Source organism: Lipotes vexillifer, unplaced genomic scaffold (genome assembly GCF_000442215.2).
Source record: "Lipotes vexillifer unplaced genomic scaffold, Lipotes_vexillifer_v1.1 scaffold265, whole genome shotgun sequence".
NCBI lineage: Eukaryota > Metazoa > Chordata > Mammalia > Artiodactyla > Lipotidae > Lipotes > Lipotes vexillifer.
In genome coordinates, this window is record NW_006795112.1 from 2015357 (window position 1) to 2031704 (window position 16348).

General features: G+C 37.7%; 1 protein-coding gene across 3 annotated transcripts in view; it reads right to left on the reverse strand.

Moving 5' to 3' along the window:
• The window catches only part of ZEB2 (zinc finger E-box binding homeobox 2), a 130058-nt gene that overhangs the window by 2999 nt on the left and 110711 nt on the right, over positions 1-16348 (reverse strand). For all 3 annotated transcript variants that reach the window (XM_007467474.1, XM_007467476.1, XM_007467475.1), the window contains 5 exons: positions 13368-13556; positions 12460-12674; positions 9740-9848; positions 6843-8815; positions 5288-5468 (listed from right to left, as the gene is read on the reverse strand). In XM_007467474.1, the coding sequence (XP_007467536.1) occupies positions 5288-5468; positions 6843-8815; positions 9740-9848; positions 12460-12674; positions 13368-13556 (2667 nt within the window). The remainder of the gene's footprint in view (positions 1-5287; positions 5469-6842; positions 8816-9739; positions 9849-12459; positions 12675-13367; positions 13557-16348) is intronic.

Genomic DNA, 16348 nt, shown 5'->3' on the forward strand with positions numbered 1-16348 from the left:
AGTATGTCTCATCATAACATGCATGAAGCTGTGTGCTTATATTTCCTAATACAAACCTGAATTTCAGCAAATTGAAAACCAGCATTAGTAGATTCAACATCATTTTCATTTGCTAAGTGACATTAAGATTAGGAAACCATTCTACACACCTCAGGTATTCAGTTATATGGTGATACATAATCTCAGTTAGTAATCAAATATCTTTAATATAATGCTATTGAATGCCTCTGGGGCATGCTACTATTTAGAAAATGCTATAGGCTGCTATATGTTATTTCATCAATGATCTTTATCTTACTGTAACGTCCAATATAAATCAAGTGATAAGACATGGTAAAGCACAACATTAGAGTAGGAAGAAGTTATTTACCTGTAAGAGGGAAAATCAGAAAGGTAGCTGTTGGTGGCTACTCATTGTTATTGGGAATAAAGAAGATTCAAGTAATCTGCTTCAAGGCAGCTTATAGTCTGAAGAAAAAAAGTGTAATTCAAACCACGCAAGAACCACTCCTTAACTTTTGGAAAAGTTGTTTTAAATGAGGTAAACTAGATAACAGAGAAGAAAATTTCAATAAAGTGCCAAGAGTTTGGAAAGATAGTGTGCTTTTCCATTTCACAAGACCACCGGGTGGGAAGTTAATTTAAAAGGAAGCAGAAGTGCATTTGGGAAAAAGACAGAGGTTTTGCCTTCCAGAAAAATCTCAAGTTGCTGTATATGAATTTGCTCTCTCTTGTGTGTACTTGGACCTTTAAAAAAATGCTATCAGGAGCTAGGATAAGATGTTTCTGACAGTGGCAGTTCATTCACAGAGGCAGGGTGGTGCGGTGCTAGATAAGGAAGATGGGTTCTAGAGTCTGATTTCCTGGGTTCAAACCCATCTTTTATGACCAGCTGTGCAGTCTCAGGCATGTTAACCTCTCCAGGGATCAGGGTCTTTGTCAGTAAAACGGAAATTATTTGGGGACCTAACTTGTAGACTGGGCATAAGGAGTAAAGGAGGCAATGTAGGTAAAGTGCTTAGCACAAGGATTGCACATAGTAAGCACTCGATGAATGTTTCATATTTTTATTTGTATTTATGAATACATGTTCAATAATTTCCCAAGTCATAAGAAAGATGCATGTATCAGGAGCAGAGTACATGGATGAAATGAATCTGAATGGAGAGAAGAGAAATTGCAGATAAAAACTTTCCTGGTTCTTTAGTTGCTACAGCACGCGTGGGCAGAACTGTCCTACCACCTCCCTAAATGTCTCAGCAGCTCAAGAGCACAAAAATGTCTATCAGGTAACTACGTGGATCAGTGTGTGAATAACTTTGAATGAACATCACAGTTGATGTGGCTTTCTCTTTTCCAAAGGAACAAAACACAGAGCAGCATCCTGAGAGAGAAGGAGCATTCTCAAGGACAAGTTCAAGGCCTGTTAGAAATGCCTGGGGGATGCCCACTGACCTGCAGTCTAAGATACAGATATTCGATGGCTACCGGCAAGTAATTTTCAGGGAATTCCTTTGATAATAAATAATATGCTTATATTGAAATACATTAATTCTACACTATGAACTGACAACCTAAAAGAATAAAATGTTCAGCTATTATGCCATACAAAGGGCAGAACTGGGAAGCAGGAGTGTTGACCTATGCCTTGCACTAAATATTCTACTCATCTCCAGAAATTTCACTGGTAAGCATTTAATAAATTCAATTTAAATAGGAACTTACTTCATCATTTATCTCTTTTTAACTTGTTTGATCGGTTTACCTGATTCAAATCAAGATGTCCTGGAATTAAATTTCCACATGAATAAGATTCAGAAAAAAACATCCAAACTGATACTGAGTGAGTCAAAACTTTTTCAGGGTAAGATTTTTTTCTCTAATATCAAGATTCATGATTCACCTGACAGCTAGAATGATAACTGAAGTTAATAAATGAAAGGTTTGCGGTATGAAAAATATTACCATGTAACTGAGAAACAAAATTGGCTGGTAATTTATTTGAAACTCTGACTTCACTCAAAAGTAGAAACATTTTTATTACTTTTCTAAATAAAGTGGGTTTAAGAGCACCTACTGCAATGTCTCAATAGAGAAAGTACTCAATAAATGTCAGATTTAAATTTTAGTGGAATATAAGTGAGTGCTTTACCGTGCCTAACAGGAATTTCAGATTTTTCATTTCACAGTCCTGTTTGTGACAATTAATCCTACTGAAATCAACATTTATGTAGTGTTTCCTTCCTCTGTCCCAGTCCCAGTTCCCAGGAAAAGCAAGCAATCAATGAGCTATTGGTAAGGAGAATTAAGCATTATATCTTTGGTGTCTGCCTAGGAGATAAACAGACCAGGGTAAAAGAGCACAGGATCTTGAGAATAAGTAGCTCATAATTTCCTTCTTAATTTATTCTATATGTTAAATTGTAGACAGATGTAACAAACACACTTTATCAATGACATTCATAATCAACACATAATCAAATGACCATTCAACTTCATTTCCCAACCTTAGAATCAATCAACCCAAAGATTGTTCTCACTTATAATTTTCATATTAACACATTCTCAAAGTATTACTAGTGCTTAATATAAACAAATAAAAGGCTTGTGGGGCCCAATTAGGGAAGGAAAATGAACTAAATTTCCACATATATCGTACTAACAGAAAATTCATGAAGAACCTCACTTTGATGGAACCTAATAACTGACAGTAGTAATGTCATGAGATATTTGGTCAGGAGACCAAAAAGTTAACACACTGGAAACTTGACAAGCTGGGAAGCCAACAGGAGGATAATTAATCACATGTTTAGAGAAACCATTGGATGGTTAGCATCTTGTTGCTAGGCAATGTTTCTAGGCAGCTGATCTCACATCTTAAAGGACCAGAATATTTTATCTTTTTTTAGTACAGTATATTTTTCAAATTGATTATGCATATTTGCATTTGTCAACTTTGGGGTCTCTTAACTATCTATACACCTTGAAGTTTATGGACTAATTTATAAGAAATAAAGATACTGACTGGATGTCAATATGTATGACAGCCCTCACTAAAATAAAAGTTTTACACTCACCATGTAGTAAACGGTAGAGTTTGCATATGGTCATATAATAAAACCAATCAGAGAGGGAAAGATGCCTTCAATGATGTGCCTATTGTAGTTGAATAATGAATACAAAATATATTTGAGGTTGATTAAGATATTAAAGTAAATTTAGGTATGAAAATATCTTTAATCTATAATACAAAAATAGGACTTGGTACTAAAGAAAACATCTATTGATATCTACCATAAAAGTCAAATGTCAGGGACTTCCCTGGTGGCGCAGTGGTTAAGAATCCATCTGCCAATGCAGGGGACGCGGGTTCGAGCCCTGGTCCGGGAGGATCCCACATGCCACAGAGCAACTAAGCGCGTGCGCCACAACTACTGAGCCTGCGCTTTAGAGCCCACGAGCCACAACTACTGAAGCCTGCGTGCCTAGAGCCCGTGCTCCGCGACAGGAGAAGCCACCGCAATGAGAAGCCCGCGCACCGCAACGAAGAGTAGCCCCGGCTCGACCGCAACCAGAGAAGGCCTGCGCGCAGCAACAAAGACCCAACGCAGCCAAAAATAAAAACAAATAAATTTTTTAAAAAAAGACAAATGTAAGAAAATTGTGACATTTCAAACATTGAATTTTACCATACAAGTGTAAAAACTATTGGGATTTGCTATTCAAATTAGGTTGCTTTAAAAGTATCATTAGTTGAACTTTTGAAATCATAGCAATTAGTATCAGACAATTGAAGAAAAAGAAAACTGGGTTGGTTGGAATAAGAGCGCTGTTATTAATCAACCTTGTTCTTTTTACAAATACCCTCAACACTTAACGTTGTAGGACTCACCCAACTTTCCCTGACCCTCAGGTGATTGTGGTCACTTGTACTGCCTCCCTCACATGCCCAGTGAGGAATAAGGGAGAGTTATCAGTACAAAGGCTTCCCAAGGATGGTTTTCAGTCACTAAAAAGGGTGCTACGTATTTAGACAAACTGCGGCAGGAGGTATTCACATTCCCTTTTCTTCTTTTTTCTTGTTCTTTTTTGCCTCTTCATTACTTTTCCCCAAAGAGCATTAATGTTAGGTTAATTTTTTCCTCTATGTTAAAAACACTTTTTCAAGGCTCATTTTATTTTATTTTTTGGCTGTGCTGCGAGGTATGTGGAACCCTAATGCCCTGACCAGGGATCGAACCCGCGCCCCCTGCATTGGAAGGGCGGAGTCTTAATCACTGGACTGCCAGGGAAGTCCCTATATTAAAATGTTTGATACTAGACATCTTGGTTAAAATGAGAATTTTCCTATAATTTCCGCCCATCAGTATTTTGGTTGAGATCCTACATTCTTTCTTTCCCCACTTAGGGCCAGTACAGCATGCCAAATTTCTACTGGAGAAAAGCTGGAGATGGGTTAAGAACAGGGATGAAGCCGAGTTACTCTGTGGTTAAGCATGGAAGGAGGGGGAGGGAGGGAACACAGGCGTAGCTCCAGCACACAGTTGCAGATCAGATCTTGGATTGTGGGAACTAATATTGCTTCACCTTATGGCACTTCAGTTTTTCTTTGAAAAATTAACCCATTACTTCTCTCCTTATGGGGAAGAATCAGGCTGCTATCTTGTCTATGCTTCCTAATGAGGAATGCATGAATTGGAAAGAAACTATTTAAATTTAGAAAGTTGTATTTTAGTCTTCCAAATATTAGTAATTTCAGTAGCTCATTTGGCCTATTATCCACTTTATGTCTTTTCTTTCACGGTCCTAACCCTTTTAGTTTATTCAAAACATGGCCAACTTATGAAAACCAAACAGAATCACCCCCAAATCGTGGCTTCCTTGATGTTTCGATGATGAAACGAATACAGCATTGACTGAATTTTTTATTGTTAAATTTTTCCATATACAGGTTCATCACAGCTTAAGAATTTGAAGATATTTTCAATAGCTGGCTTGTGTCATGTCATTTCATTGCCCTGGCCATTTAAATATATCTTTGACATGATTTGTGAATTTGGTGTAAGACTAACTCAAAAAATATAAGACAAGCACACTGATAAACACATGAATGATCCAATAAACAGGCAACGAAAAAGTCCCACTGAGCTAGGCAAAAGCATTATTTCTTCCTTGTTGAAGGTATCAGCATATGCTACATCTTATGTTGCACAAGTGTACTCATTAAATATTATGAAATGTACAGCAGGCCGGGAAGCTCTAACTAGCTAGTCAAAGTCACTCATACCTGTGTGTTCATATTTATGTCGCAGAAGGGAACTGCTTTTCTGGAATGTCTTGTCACATAAGTCACATGCATACATGCCACTCTCTGTCTTCTTGATCTTCTTTCGAGACAGACAGGAGTCGGAGTCTGTCATGTCATCTAGGCCTGACATGTAGTCTTGTGCTCCATCAAGCAATTCTCCCTGTGATATAATCACATAGTTCAACACAGTTGCTTCTCTTTGTACCAAACAACTTCGCATCGGCTGACATTTGGAGAACCTCAGAGGTGCTCGCGACGAATCGATCTAGTTTTTAAAAACTATTACTTTCCACAAACAATATATGAGGTTTCACATTTCAACAAAAATATAAACCTTCTCTGCCCTAGGTGGTAGAGCTTGCTGTTTTTCAGGGATAGAAAATGGTCAACTCTGAAGGTGAGAAAAACATAAACTCCCCCAAATTCCTGAATTTTCTTCCTATCAGGAAATACCTGTGAGTGAGAATTAAACATCAGAATTTGTGTATTTTCCAGTGTGCTTAACTTTAGGAATGATCCATAGCTGTGGAAACCCCATTTTAATTGAATTTTATATTTAGGTACAAAATGTTATTATTATGCAATCTATTTAAATGTATGTCTACCAACTAAAGGCCTCAAGCTATATTTTTATATTTAATTTTCTAATTTGAAATAGGGAATATTAATAACACTTTTTTATCAATGTTCTATCTATGTTAAAACAGCCTTCAGCACTGAGCAATAATGAATGTGGATCAGTAAATTATTAAATTTCTTGATATTTATTTTGTCTTGATCCAAAGGAGTGCAAACTTGCATGATAACATACATTTCCATTTGCTAGCCCACAGTTCGGTTTTCTTAGACTACGTTTGCACTAATTAATACTAGAGAAGATTAAATAGGCTTAAATACATTTACAAAGAGGGCAGATGTACTGTAAATTGGAATACCGGAACAGCTGTTACAGAGGTGCCCTGCTACTTTCGCTCCTATTTTGCAAACAGGGATTATACTCCATGATGTTAGAACATACCTGCTTTTGTATTTGAAAAACCATAAATTATTTACTAGCTTGAAACCTACAAAAGAAATCATGTGGAATGTACAAAATACTTTTAAAATGCCCTTCCAAATAAACTATAAAATGAAGTGAACATCAAATTTATACATGCATTATTGCAAATTGTGAGCGTCTCTAAAAGTATGTGACTGTCATAAATGTTAACTTTTAGCATCTATGTAAATCCTACCAAATATTCATATCAATGTATAATTCTGAAAGCAGATGGATCAATCCAAATAAATCTCAAAAATAAATATTAAGTTCTTTATCTTTCTTAAGGCAAAAGTGCTTACGTAGCACAGTGTTCCACTGTTTCTCCGTTTATTTGTGTAGCTCACTCAGTTTTAGATTCAAGTTCAAACCCACTCTTCTATTTCTGCTGAGAACACAGCGCTAGATTTTTTAACTAAGATTTTTTTCCTATATACACATAAACGATATCATTTTCACCTCCTCTCTTTGAAGCAAAAAGATATGTCTCATTACCTGGAATCCTGGTTTTCGCTGGTACTTTCTCCTTTGCTGCATATCAGCAAAAGTAGCTGCTCCAGTTGGGTAAGTATAGGCCATATGTGGTAGAAAGCTCATCTGGTCCAGTCCTGGGTATGGTCGTAGCCCAGGGATACTAGTCTGGACTGGTGGCATGAAAGTGGCAGGAGGAAATGCACTTTGTGGAGGAAGAGCTGTGTATAGAGGTTTGGCACTAAATGGGTTCATGCCGAACACTGGGTTAGCGCTTTTGTTGTCCAGATTATTTGAATTTGAAAACTCCTTCTTGATAAACGTCAAGTTCAGAGGCTCATCTGAGTTTTCAGATGACGAAGAAACACTGTTATGGTCTAAATTTATGCTGCCAACTTTTGTTTTGTTCTTTGTGGCTATAATACTTTTGGGTTCTTTCATCTGTTTTGGTAATGACAAGTCCAAAGGCTCAGCCTGGAGCTCCTCAGAAGAGAAGCTGTTTGGAGTGTAAGAACTACTGTGGGAGTTTTTAGAAGATGTGGAGGAAAGATTTAAGGGAGAAGGAGTATTACTCCTGGAGTGGTCCAATTTTTCAACTGGTTTAATGTTGGTAAAATGGGAAGGTTTTGTTAGCCTGAGAGGAGGATCGCAATTCGTAACACTGTTGTGGAGTTCTGCTATAGATGGCGATGTGATGGAGTCCATAGGTTTTACGGGAGACCTGGGTAATAAAGAGTCTTTTGTGGGAGGATTACTGTTGGGGGCTAACGGCTTGGAGTTCCTTTCCAGTGATGGTGACCTGGAATTTGAGTACTGGTAGACTTTTCGTTGCTCAAACCATTCCTTCACAAATTCCTGAGGAAGGCCCACAGCAATAGAAATTTTCAGCAGTTCATCAGAGTTGGGCTCCATGTTCATAGCATAATATGCTTTAAGTACAGACATGTGGTCCTTGTACGGGTTAATGGGGCTTGTCATTCCTTTCTCAGAAAGTACAGATGACAAGAGGAGGGCTTTATTATCAACAAAAACTCCAGCTTTGTTGGGGACTATGTTTTCATGGGGTTGTAGGACTGCCTTGATCTCTTCATTCATCTTACAAAGGTAACGTTCATGCTGATGCAAAGGAATGGGGCCAGGAAAACTTTCTTTACAGAACTGGCAGGAGAATGGAGTGGATATGTTGTGGTTCTCAATCATTTTGTCATCAGTGACCAAATCTATTAAAGTACGTAGCTTCTCTTTCTTTATGTTACTGATCTGTCTCCTTGAGTCAGTAGTCAAGCTCTGGAGGCAAGCTTTGGCTTCATTGACTTTTTCTAACGTGTAGTCGATAATACTTTTAGTGGCACCATTATGACTCACTACTGGAAGACCTACGGGTGGAATATTAGGAGAAGTAACTCCTTGTTCCTCAGGTTGAGAGCATGGATCCTTCATGTGATAACCTTTCAACTTGGAAATTTCTTCAGCCTTGCAGTCCATTTTTTGCCTGGAAACTGTGTTGTCCACAATCTGTAGAACCTTCTGTACCTCACTTAAATTACTATTCATTGTGTGAAATCCAAGTAAAGGGGCTTCCATCCCTACACCTAAGTGCTGCATTGGGCTCTGAGCAGATGGATGAACTCCTAAAGGGCTGGTGGCTCCAAGGGCACCATTCATAAAGGGACTAGTGCCACTAAACCCGTGTGTGGCCATAAGAACTTTATTATAGTCATTGAAGTCTAGTGGTTCTGTTTTAATTTTAAGTAAGCCTGTTGGTTCAGACATACTAAGTGGTTTTCCATTCTCCAATTTGTTTCTTAACTGGGTAATGGCTGAATTAGTAGGAGAAGAAGAAACAGAATTAGGGGAAGAGCCTGTCTTGATATTGTTTCTCATCCGGCCATTTACAGAGATTAAGCCAATACATTTCTTGCTGCTGATGTGTGAACTGTAGGAACCAGAGTGGGAGAAACGTTTCTTGCAGTTGGGGCACTCGTACGGCTTTTCACCTAAAATGACAATTAAAATTGACGTTACATTTTTTTGATTGGGTAACGATTGCAGTTGTCTACCAAGGCAAGAATCTGTGCAACCAAAGGAAAGGAACACAATGGGGCACCTCTACGTTCTTGGTGGTTAGATTAGAATTATGTGGCTCTCACTGTTTCAGGGCTTTATCTACCCTGGAAGGACATAATTCAAGATGTTAGCAGTGGAAGGTGAGGGCTATCTGTGCCTTTTTCAGCCAAGATCCCAAATCTGGTCTTGCCATCGGCGGCCTCCTATTTAAACAGAGTGTCAGATTAATGTGTGGTCAATAGCACGATAAAGATGTCACAGTATTCAAAGGGAAGTGTAGCCATGGCTTTAATCAACTCTGTGAAGATTCCATTGACTCTACCAATCCAACTAGTCCTTTGAATAGCATCCAATTTGGTAATAAAATGCTTGGCAGAGCTATCAAAATAGTTATAAAGAAGAAATCTCAGTGGTAGGTTGTTGTTCTGTAATATACAGCTCTCAGGAATCAAGGAACACTTATCATACAAAAGCTCTTTTCCAAAATTCTCCCACATTCTTTCAAGGTTGGGTATCAAAAATGAATATCCTTCAGAATTTGCCAGCTGAGTTTCTTCAGGTCAAAACATTTAATCTGTAGAAGAGTTTTTAAAAGGACAAAAAGGAGCCTCTAGATTTCACAATAAATCAAAGCATTTGCAATTTTCAAGAAGTATAAGCACCCCTCTTCTCATTAGTAGTGCTACTGGTGGTACCATAAGTCTCACGATGACAAAGCAGGTGCACATAGCTTATGACATAAATGGGTAGATCCAAAAAACTACATACAGGATTGTGTAAATTTTACACAATCTTTAAAAATGCCCCTAATGAAACAAAATGCAAATGTAAGCACCAGCCCCTCTGTTACTCACCACTGTGAATTCGCAGGTGTTCTTTCAGATGGTGTTTATATTTGAAGGCCTTGCCGCACTCTGTGCATTTGAACTTGCGATTACCTGCTCCTTGGGTCAGCATTTGGTGCTATAAAAGGAGGAAGACTGACATCAGTTTTGTGCAGGAGGAACAAAGGAAATTTGTTACAAATATTTTTAAAAGGCCTCTATTTTCAGACAGGCCAAAAGGTTTGAGTGCATGTTTATTTATTTGCCCAGCCTTTCAGAGTTGCAATAAAAGTGATAATGTTGGCAATAAAATTGGAACAAATAAAAAAAAAAGTGCTTTCACATGCGCATCCAACACTTGCTTTAGGATTATCTCTGTAGTCTCTTTTCCAGAATGTTTCTTTGAGCCGTTACAGATGAGAAAGCATCATTGCAAAGATGTTTGTGGTTCTCTGTGTTTACTGCAAATTCTAAAATCTGAAGATTCCCTATTGGAATGCAACTGTTTTGTCAAGGAAAAAAATTAATATTATCCTCAAAATCCTAAATAGTCTCCCCAAAAATCTCCCCACACAAATAACTCATTTTATCATATTTTCTGTATTGAGGTAAAAGTATATCTTATAATGAAGCAATACCAGTTTTAAAGAAGGAAAAAAAGCCCCACACACATAAATTAAAAAATCCTTGACTATAACTATTTCATTACATGATAAGCATGTTTAAATACCCCATTCACTGTGCTAGTAGCAAATATAAACTCTGTTTTTCCTGAGATGTTGCATGTAAGATCTGACTCATTATCAAATGTAACAGACAACATCTTGGGTTAGAGCTGCTTGAGCAGTTTTATCACAGGCCAGTAGGAAAGACTTCACCGACTTGTCATTTTCCTTTTTAGTAGTGTGCTAGGGAGTAGGGATGAAAAAGACAAAAAGTTTGCTGAAAAGACAAGTTAAAAGCAGCAAAGATATAATCAAACACAGCTGACCTTTTTGAACAAGGGAACAAAAGCACTGTGACTTAGAATTCTGAAAAAAAAAGAAAAAAGGAAAGAAAGAAATACAGTCATCCACTCTGGATGCTCAAGGTAGGAGGCCAGCCTTTTTCAAGCAGCAATGACACAAAAGCCTTTTGCAAAAAGACAGCACAGAAACGGTATGACAACTGCTAGGGTGTGCTGAATCTTCCCACATTCCTAGTGAGACAGATGGTGTTACATGGGACACAGGGAGGTTTGTTCAAACAGCAGCAACCTTCAAAGATCAAGCAGAGCCCAGCCCGCCGAGCGCCATTGAGGGACCAGCGCTCATATGTTGCTGAGTTGCATAAACAAACAGCAACAGCTGCTTTGTCTCCCCCCACAGTCCTCAGAGGACTACTATAAACTTTAGTTGTGCCACTGTTAATATGATACAATCATTTTAATTTACTAATTGTAAATGCCATGAGCAAATGAGGGGACTTTTCAACACCAAAGCTACCATTCATAATGCGCCAACACAATCACACTTCTGCATGTGAAATTTAAAGCAGTTATGCTAGATAAATATCTAGGCTTGGTTTTTTTTTCCTAGAGTTTTTGTGCATATAAGCAAGGGGAGAGAAGCTGTTACATAAGTGTAACTATGCAAGCATAGTTTTTGTAACTGAACTTGGAAAAACATTCAGGTGACAAGTTCAATCAGATATAAATGAAATGATTTACATGAGCTGTTTTCTTAAAATAGTAAAATTCCATAATATAGTATCATCGCCATTGCTGGATCATGTTTGCTTATTCTCATTTTCCTCATTCAAAGAAAATAAAGCCCATAAGAAAGAAACATAAGAATTTTAGACAATATCCTGTTCGATAATTTTAAAAACAGATATGGTGTCAAGGTTTACGGGTGATTCCAGATCTGTTGGACCAGTTATTGGGACTTAAGGCACACCATTTCTGTTACCATATGAACACCTCATAATATCAATCTGCAGTCAATTCTCCCAGGAGGACAGAAAGAGCAGTTTTGCTAAAACATTTAAGGGACACTATGAATCAATCCTATTCAATCATTTTAAGGATTTAAGATGCTATGCTGTCTAAGACAGAGTTTTTATTTTTAACACAAGTAAGCCGAAAGAGGCAGAGCAATTTTAACATTTAGTAACAAATATGCATATCAGAAAGGGATCATTTTTATTGCATATCCAACATTTTAGTATTAATCCAGTTTATTTTATATAGATATGCATATATATTAGAGGCTTTCTTGATTTTCTTTAAAACACTTAATGAAATTTCATAAACTAGGAGCAGCTTGTAAAAATAGTCTAAGTAATTGAAGATGTTATGTGACAAATGAAAAAATGCACACTTCTTTTACTATGACTTAGATCTCATATGAAAAAAGAATCTAAGTAAAACTAGGTGAAAAATGGAATTAAAATTGCTGAGATGTTTAATAATGTATAATTAAAAAGCTACAATTTCATTCACTTTTTGTGGAACATAAAAATGAAACTAAAGTGCAAATAAAATTTCTAAATTAGAAATTAACACACTCATTCGATCGTGAACATAAGACTATTAAATCATATTAGAAGAGACCATCAAAAAATCATTTAGACCTCAATTAAAGCTATTACCATTAAAAGATCTGCATCTTCAAAATGCCATGAAAAATTAATAATGATTGCCAATCAAAGCAATATCGTTTCTCTAAGGGGTTATTATAGAAAGAAATCACTTAAAACAAACCCCCCACCTGATCTGTCCCTGGCTTGTGCGTCACCATATGCCGCTCGAGCTGGGTGCGGTAGGCAAACGTGTAGCTACACAGAGGGCAGGAAAAGTTCTCTTCATTCTTCTCGTGGCGGTACTTGATGTGCTCCTTCAGTGATGTCAAGCGCTTGTAGCCCCGGTCGCAGTAGGGGCAGGTCAGCAGTTGGGCAAAAGCATCTGGAGTTCCAGGTGGCAGGTCTGTAGCCGAGAGATGAGAGGGAGAGAAGCAGGCCAAAAGGTCAGTAAATCAATGGCAGCTAATGGGCTGACTGCCCGGGATGGTATGACAGGAATCACTGCAATCTGCTCCACGAGAGTGCCATAGGCGCACGCGGCCTCCACGCACACCAGTCCCCTTGCACACCCAGGGCAGACTTGTCGAAATCAGCTCTCACTGTGCTGGAAAATTAATTAATTACTGGAGCATTTGGGGGGAAATTTAAACAGCTGATAAATGAGGAGATTCTCTTTAGGTGACTGACAGTTCGTAGTAAACCTTTAGTCACATATGACTCAGGGAGTCATGGGGTGAAGGAGCTTTTCAGGTGTCGGTAAAGAAGAACAAAGGTTAGGGTCAGTATCTCTAAACTTTTTTGTTTTCCTAAAAAGTGAAATATTTTGGAAAGATAGGAATCAATGTAGATATTTTTATCTCTTAGAAATAGGCTCTAATTGTTCTGGTTCTTTATTGGATGTACAGATGACACAAATTTGCTGACAAAAAAAATTTCACAATACCCTAAAATTACAGTTCTAATCTTTGCTCATGAAATTCCATGCCTCTGCAGCTGTTCTTCAAATTTTAAGGTAAACACCCAGGCATGTAGTGCATTTGTAATTGTAACAGCTGCAGAGGTCAGCGTCGTGGCTAAAAATGAATTACAGCCTCACCATTTTCTTCCTGCCCATTGGCCTCTGGCGTGCCAAGGCGAGACAGCTCCTCAGGGGCTTCTGGGTAAATGATGGCTGTGTCACTGCGCTGAAGGTACTCTTCGATGCTGACTGCATGGCCATCGCGTTCCTCCAGTTTTCTTTTGGCAAAGTATTCCTCAAAGTCTGATGTGCAATTTGCATTCTTAACTGAAATGGTAAAAAGGAGAAGAAATGTCTTTTCAGGGCCTTCTTCCTAGGAGCCTCGGTCTGCCTACATCATTGTTAGTAAGACACATAGACTTGCAAAAAGGTTACAAATACCTAGTTTATTTGTAGGAAGTGTTGCAGATGACCAGTTATTGACTGAATGCTTATTCTCATAATATATGCAAAAAAAGAGGACACTTTGCTTTAAGTTAAATAAGCATATTTTATTTTCCTCTTCTTGGAATACTAGTCTGCATGCTTCACAAAGAATCAAAGAAATTTTTTAATGTTTTTCAGGGAAAATTTAAAAAAAAACAGAACTATATTCTCAGATCCATAAACATGAGAGATAATATGAACTCAAAGCTACTTTAGTAGTCTATATAAAACTTCCTTTTCTTTTAAGAAAGGTATAATTAATTTTTTATAGTCCACTACACTTAATGTTCCTAACCACGTATACATCCTGTTGCTAAATGTTCAGTCTCTGAACATCACAGACCACCAGGACTACCCAGTCCGAGAGAGATGAGAAAGGACGGATATTCCTAGAGAGATAATAATGGGACTTTGTTAAAAAATCAGGGAATGTGGGAGTTTATCTTTCCTTAAAATTTCAATGTTTAGCTCAGTATTTTAAAGCTGCTGAAAATAAAATAAAGCTCACACTGATAGAAATAAAAAAGTAACAGACGGAGTTAAGAAACTGGCTATGCTGCAGTGTGATTTTGATATGATTTTTAACTTTTGTAATTATGACTCTATTCCCATGACATGAATGATAGTTGTAAATCAACTTTAGCAACTCTTGTCCCAAGACTGTATATTAGAAACCACTAGCTATGTTTCTGAAATAAGTTGTGGCATTAAACATCCTAAGTAGAAACTTATGCATAAGACAGTGTTGGGAAAGTGGCTGCCACATTATTTTCTACCAGAAGTAAGTGAAGAAAAGTCTTTTGCTAGTATAATTAATGGTGGGGCCCTACTTTCATAGTTTTTGAGAACAGTTAACCTTGATTCCACTATATTCTTCATCTCACCTTCTCTGTCATAAAAGATATTATAGTACTTGCCATCCTAATTCTCCCTGGCAATTTGTGGCAGGGTGTTGTTCAAGCAAGCCAGTCAATTTTTATTTTTGGCTTTCACTGTTATGAACTGTTATGAGAAGAACAGAAAGTGGAACCTTCCGTTAATCAACAAGTATTTACTGAATGCCTGGTATGAGATAGGCATCATGCCTTGTTTGGATAAGCAAAAAACAGATCCAGCCTCATTCTTTAGGAAGCCATGAGAATGATCAATACAACTGATATTGTCTCAAAAAGTAGATATAATATTACAAACTCAAATAAGTGTTATGAAAGAAAGCTGTACGGTTGTATTACAGAAGTAACAGGGGGACCTGACGGGGACCTGATGGAGTGTGGAAGATCAGGAAAGCCTTAACTGAGAAGCACGAAGTTAACTAACTTTAGAAGCTGGGGTACAGCAGTGGTGACTAGAAAGAAAATGGAGCATTTCGGGATCTGAAAGGACATTGCTAGAGTGTGGAGAGAAAGGGAAGCAGTGTGATGCAAGGGTGAAGGGGAAGGTAGGGACTAGACCCTGCAGCGTGTGCTAGCCCTGTTAAGGATTTGAGCTTTCTTCTAAGAGAAACAGGAAGCCATTGAAGGGTATTAAGCAGAGAGGATGGTTGGATGAAATTGTAGATTACCTGCATTTTAATATGACAACTCTGGCTACAGTATGATAGGGAATGCAGGAAGAGAAAAGTAGATTCTGGGAAACCAGTTAGGAGTCTCTTGCCATTGATTAGGCAAATGATAAAAGTTAAAGAATTGGTGATGGAGACTATAAGAAGTGGCTGGATTTGAGAGATACTTAAAAAGTAAGATTGTTAGATTTGGAGAGAGATTGGGTGAGCCAAGGAGGGAAAGGCTAAGACCCTCCCTTAGGTTCAGGCTTTTTGAATTTGATGGATGGTAAGAGACATTCACCACACCAGGAAGCATGGGAATTCTAAAAAGATTTGAAAGTATGAATGAATACATTGGATCAAATAAAATAAAGCTGGGGAGCATTACACTTTGTAGACTATTAAACTAAGTGCTAACTCTCTGAATATTGTGATCTCAAGCTTTTCTCTTTTGCCATTTCAACTTCTGTTAATTTTAAGAAGAGCAATGGTCTGATTCCAAGATCTGTACTTCCTTCAAATGTAGGTTTGGAATGTGGAATAGTGGATTAAGATTTTATATCTTGAAATTTTGCTTAAGTCTTTTCTTAGAAGAATATGGACATTGATTAGGATCACTTTCCCTCTGGTCTGTTCATGTTGTCATGGGTGTTTTCCAAAGGATACTTATTGGTGGTGATTGTGATGGTGTCATTTAACTTGCGCCATTAAGTCACTATGGGGTATGAAGGAATTGCCAGCTTGCACAAAATATTTGTTCATTATTTTGGATCATCAAAATGACTTCAGTTCTATCAAAAGTCACCTTTTGTTTTAAGCGCAAGAAAAGATAAAGGGGACAAAACATGTGGGTCCAAGATGAAGCTTTTTTGAACAACTTCACTGATCTGACCAGGGACTGACTTCTTTTTCAGCACTGTGGCAGTAGAAAGTAAGGTAATAGTAACTTTCTAAATCCAGATCTACTTGAACATTGTCAAATGTTTAAGACACAATTTAAGTTTTTCAAGAACACTGTCCCACTTGAAGATCCTGAGTGTAATCTAGTAAACATGGATGGATGTACATTTAATATCATGCTAATTTTATC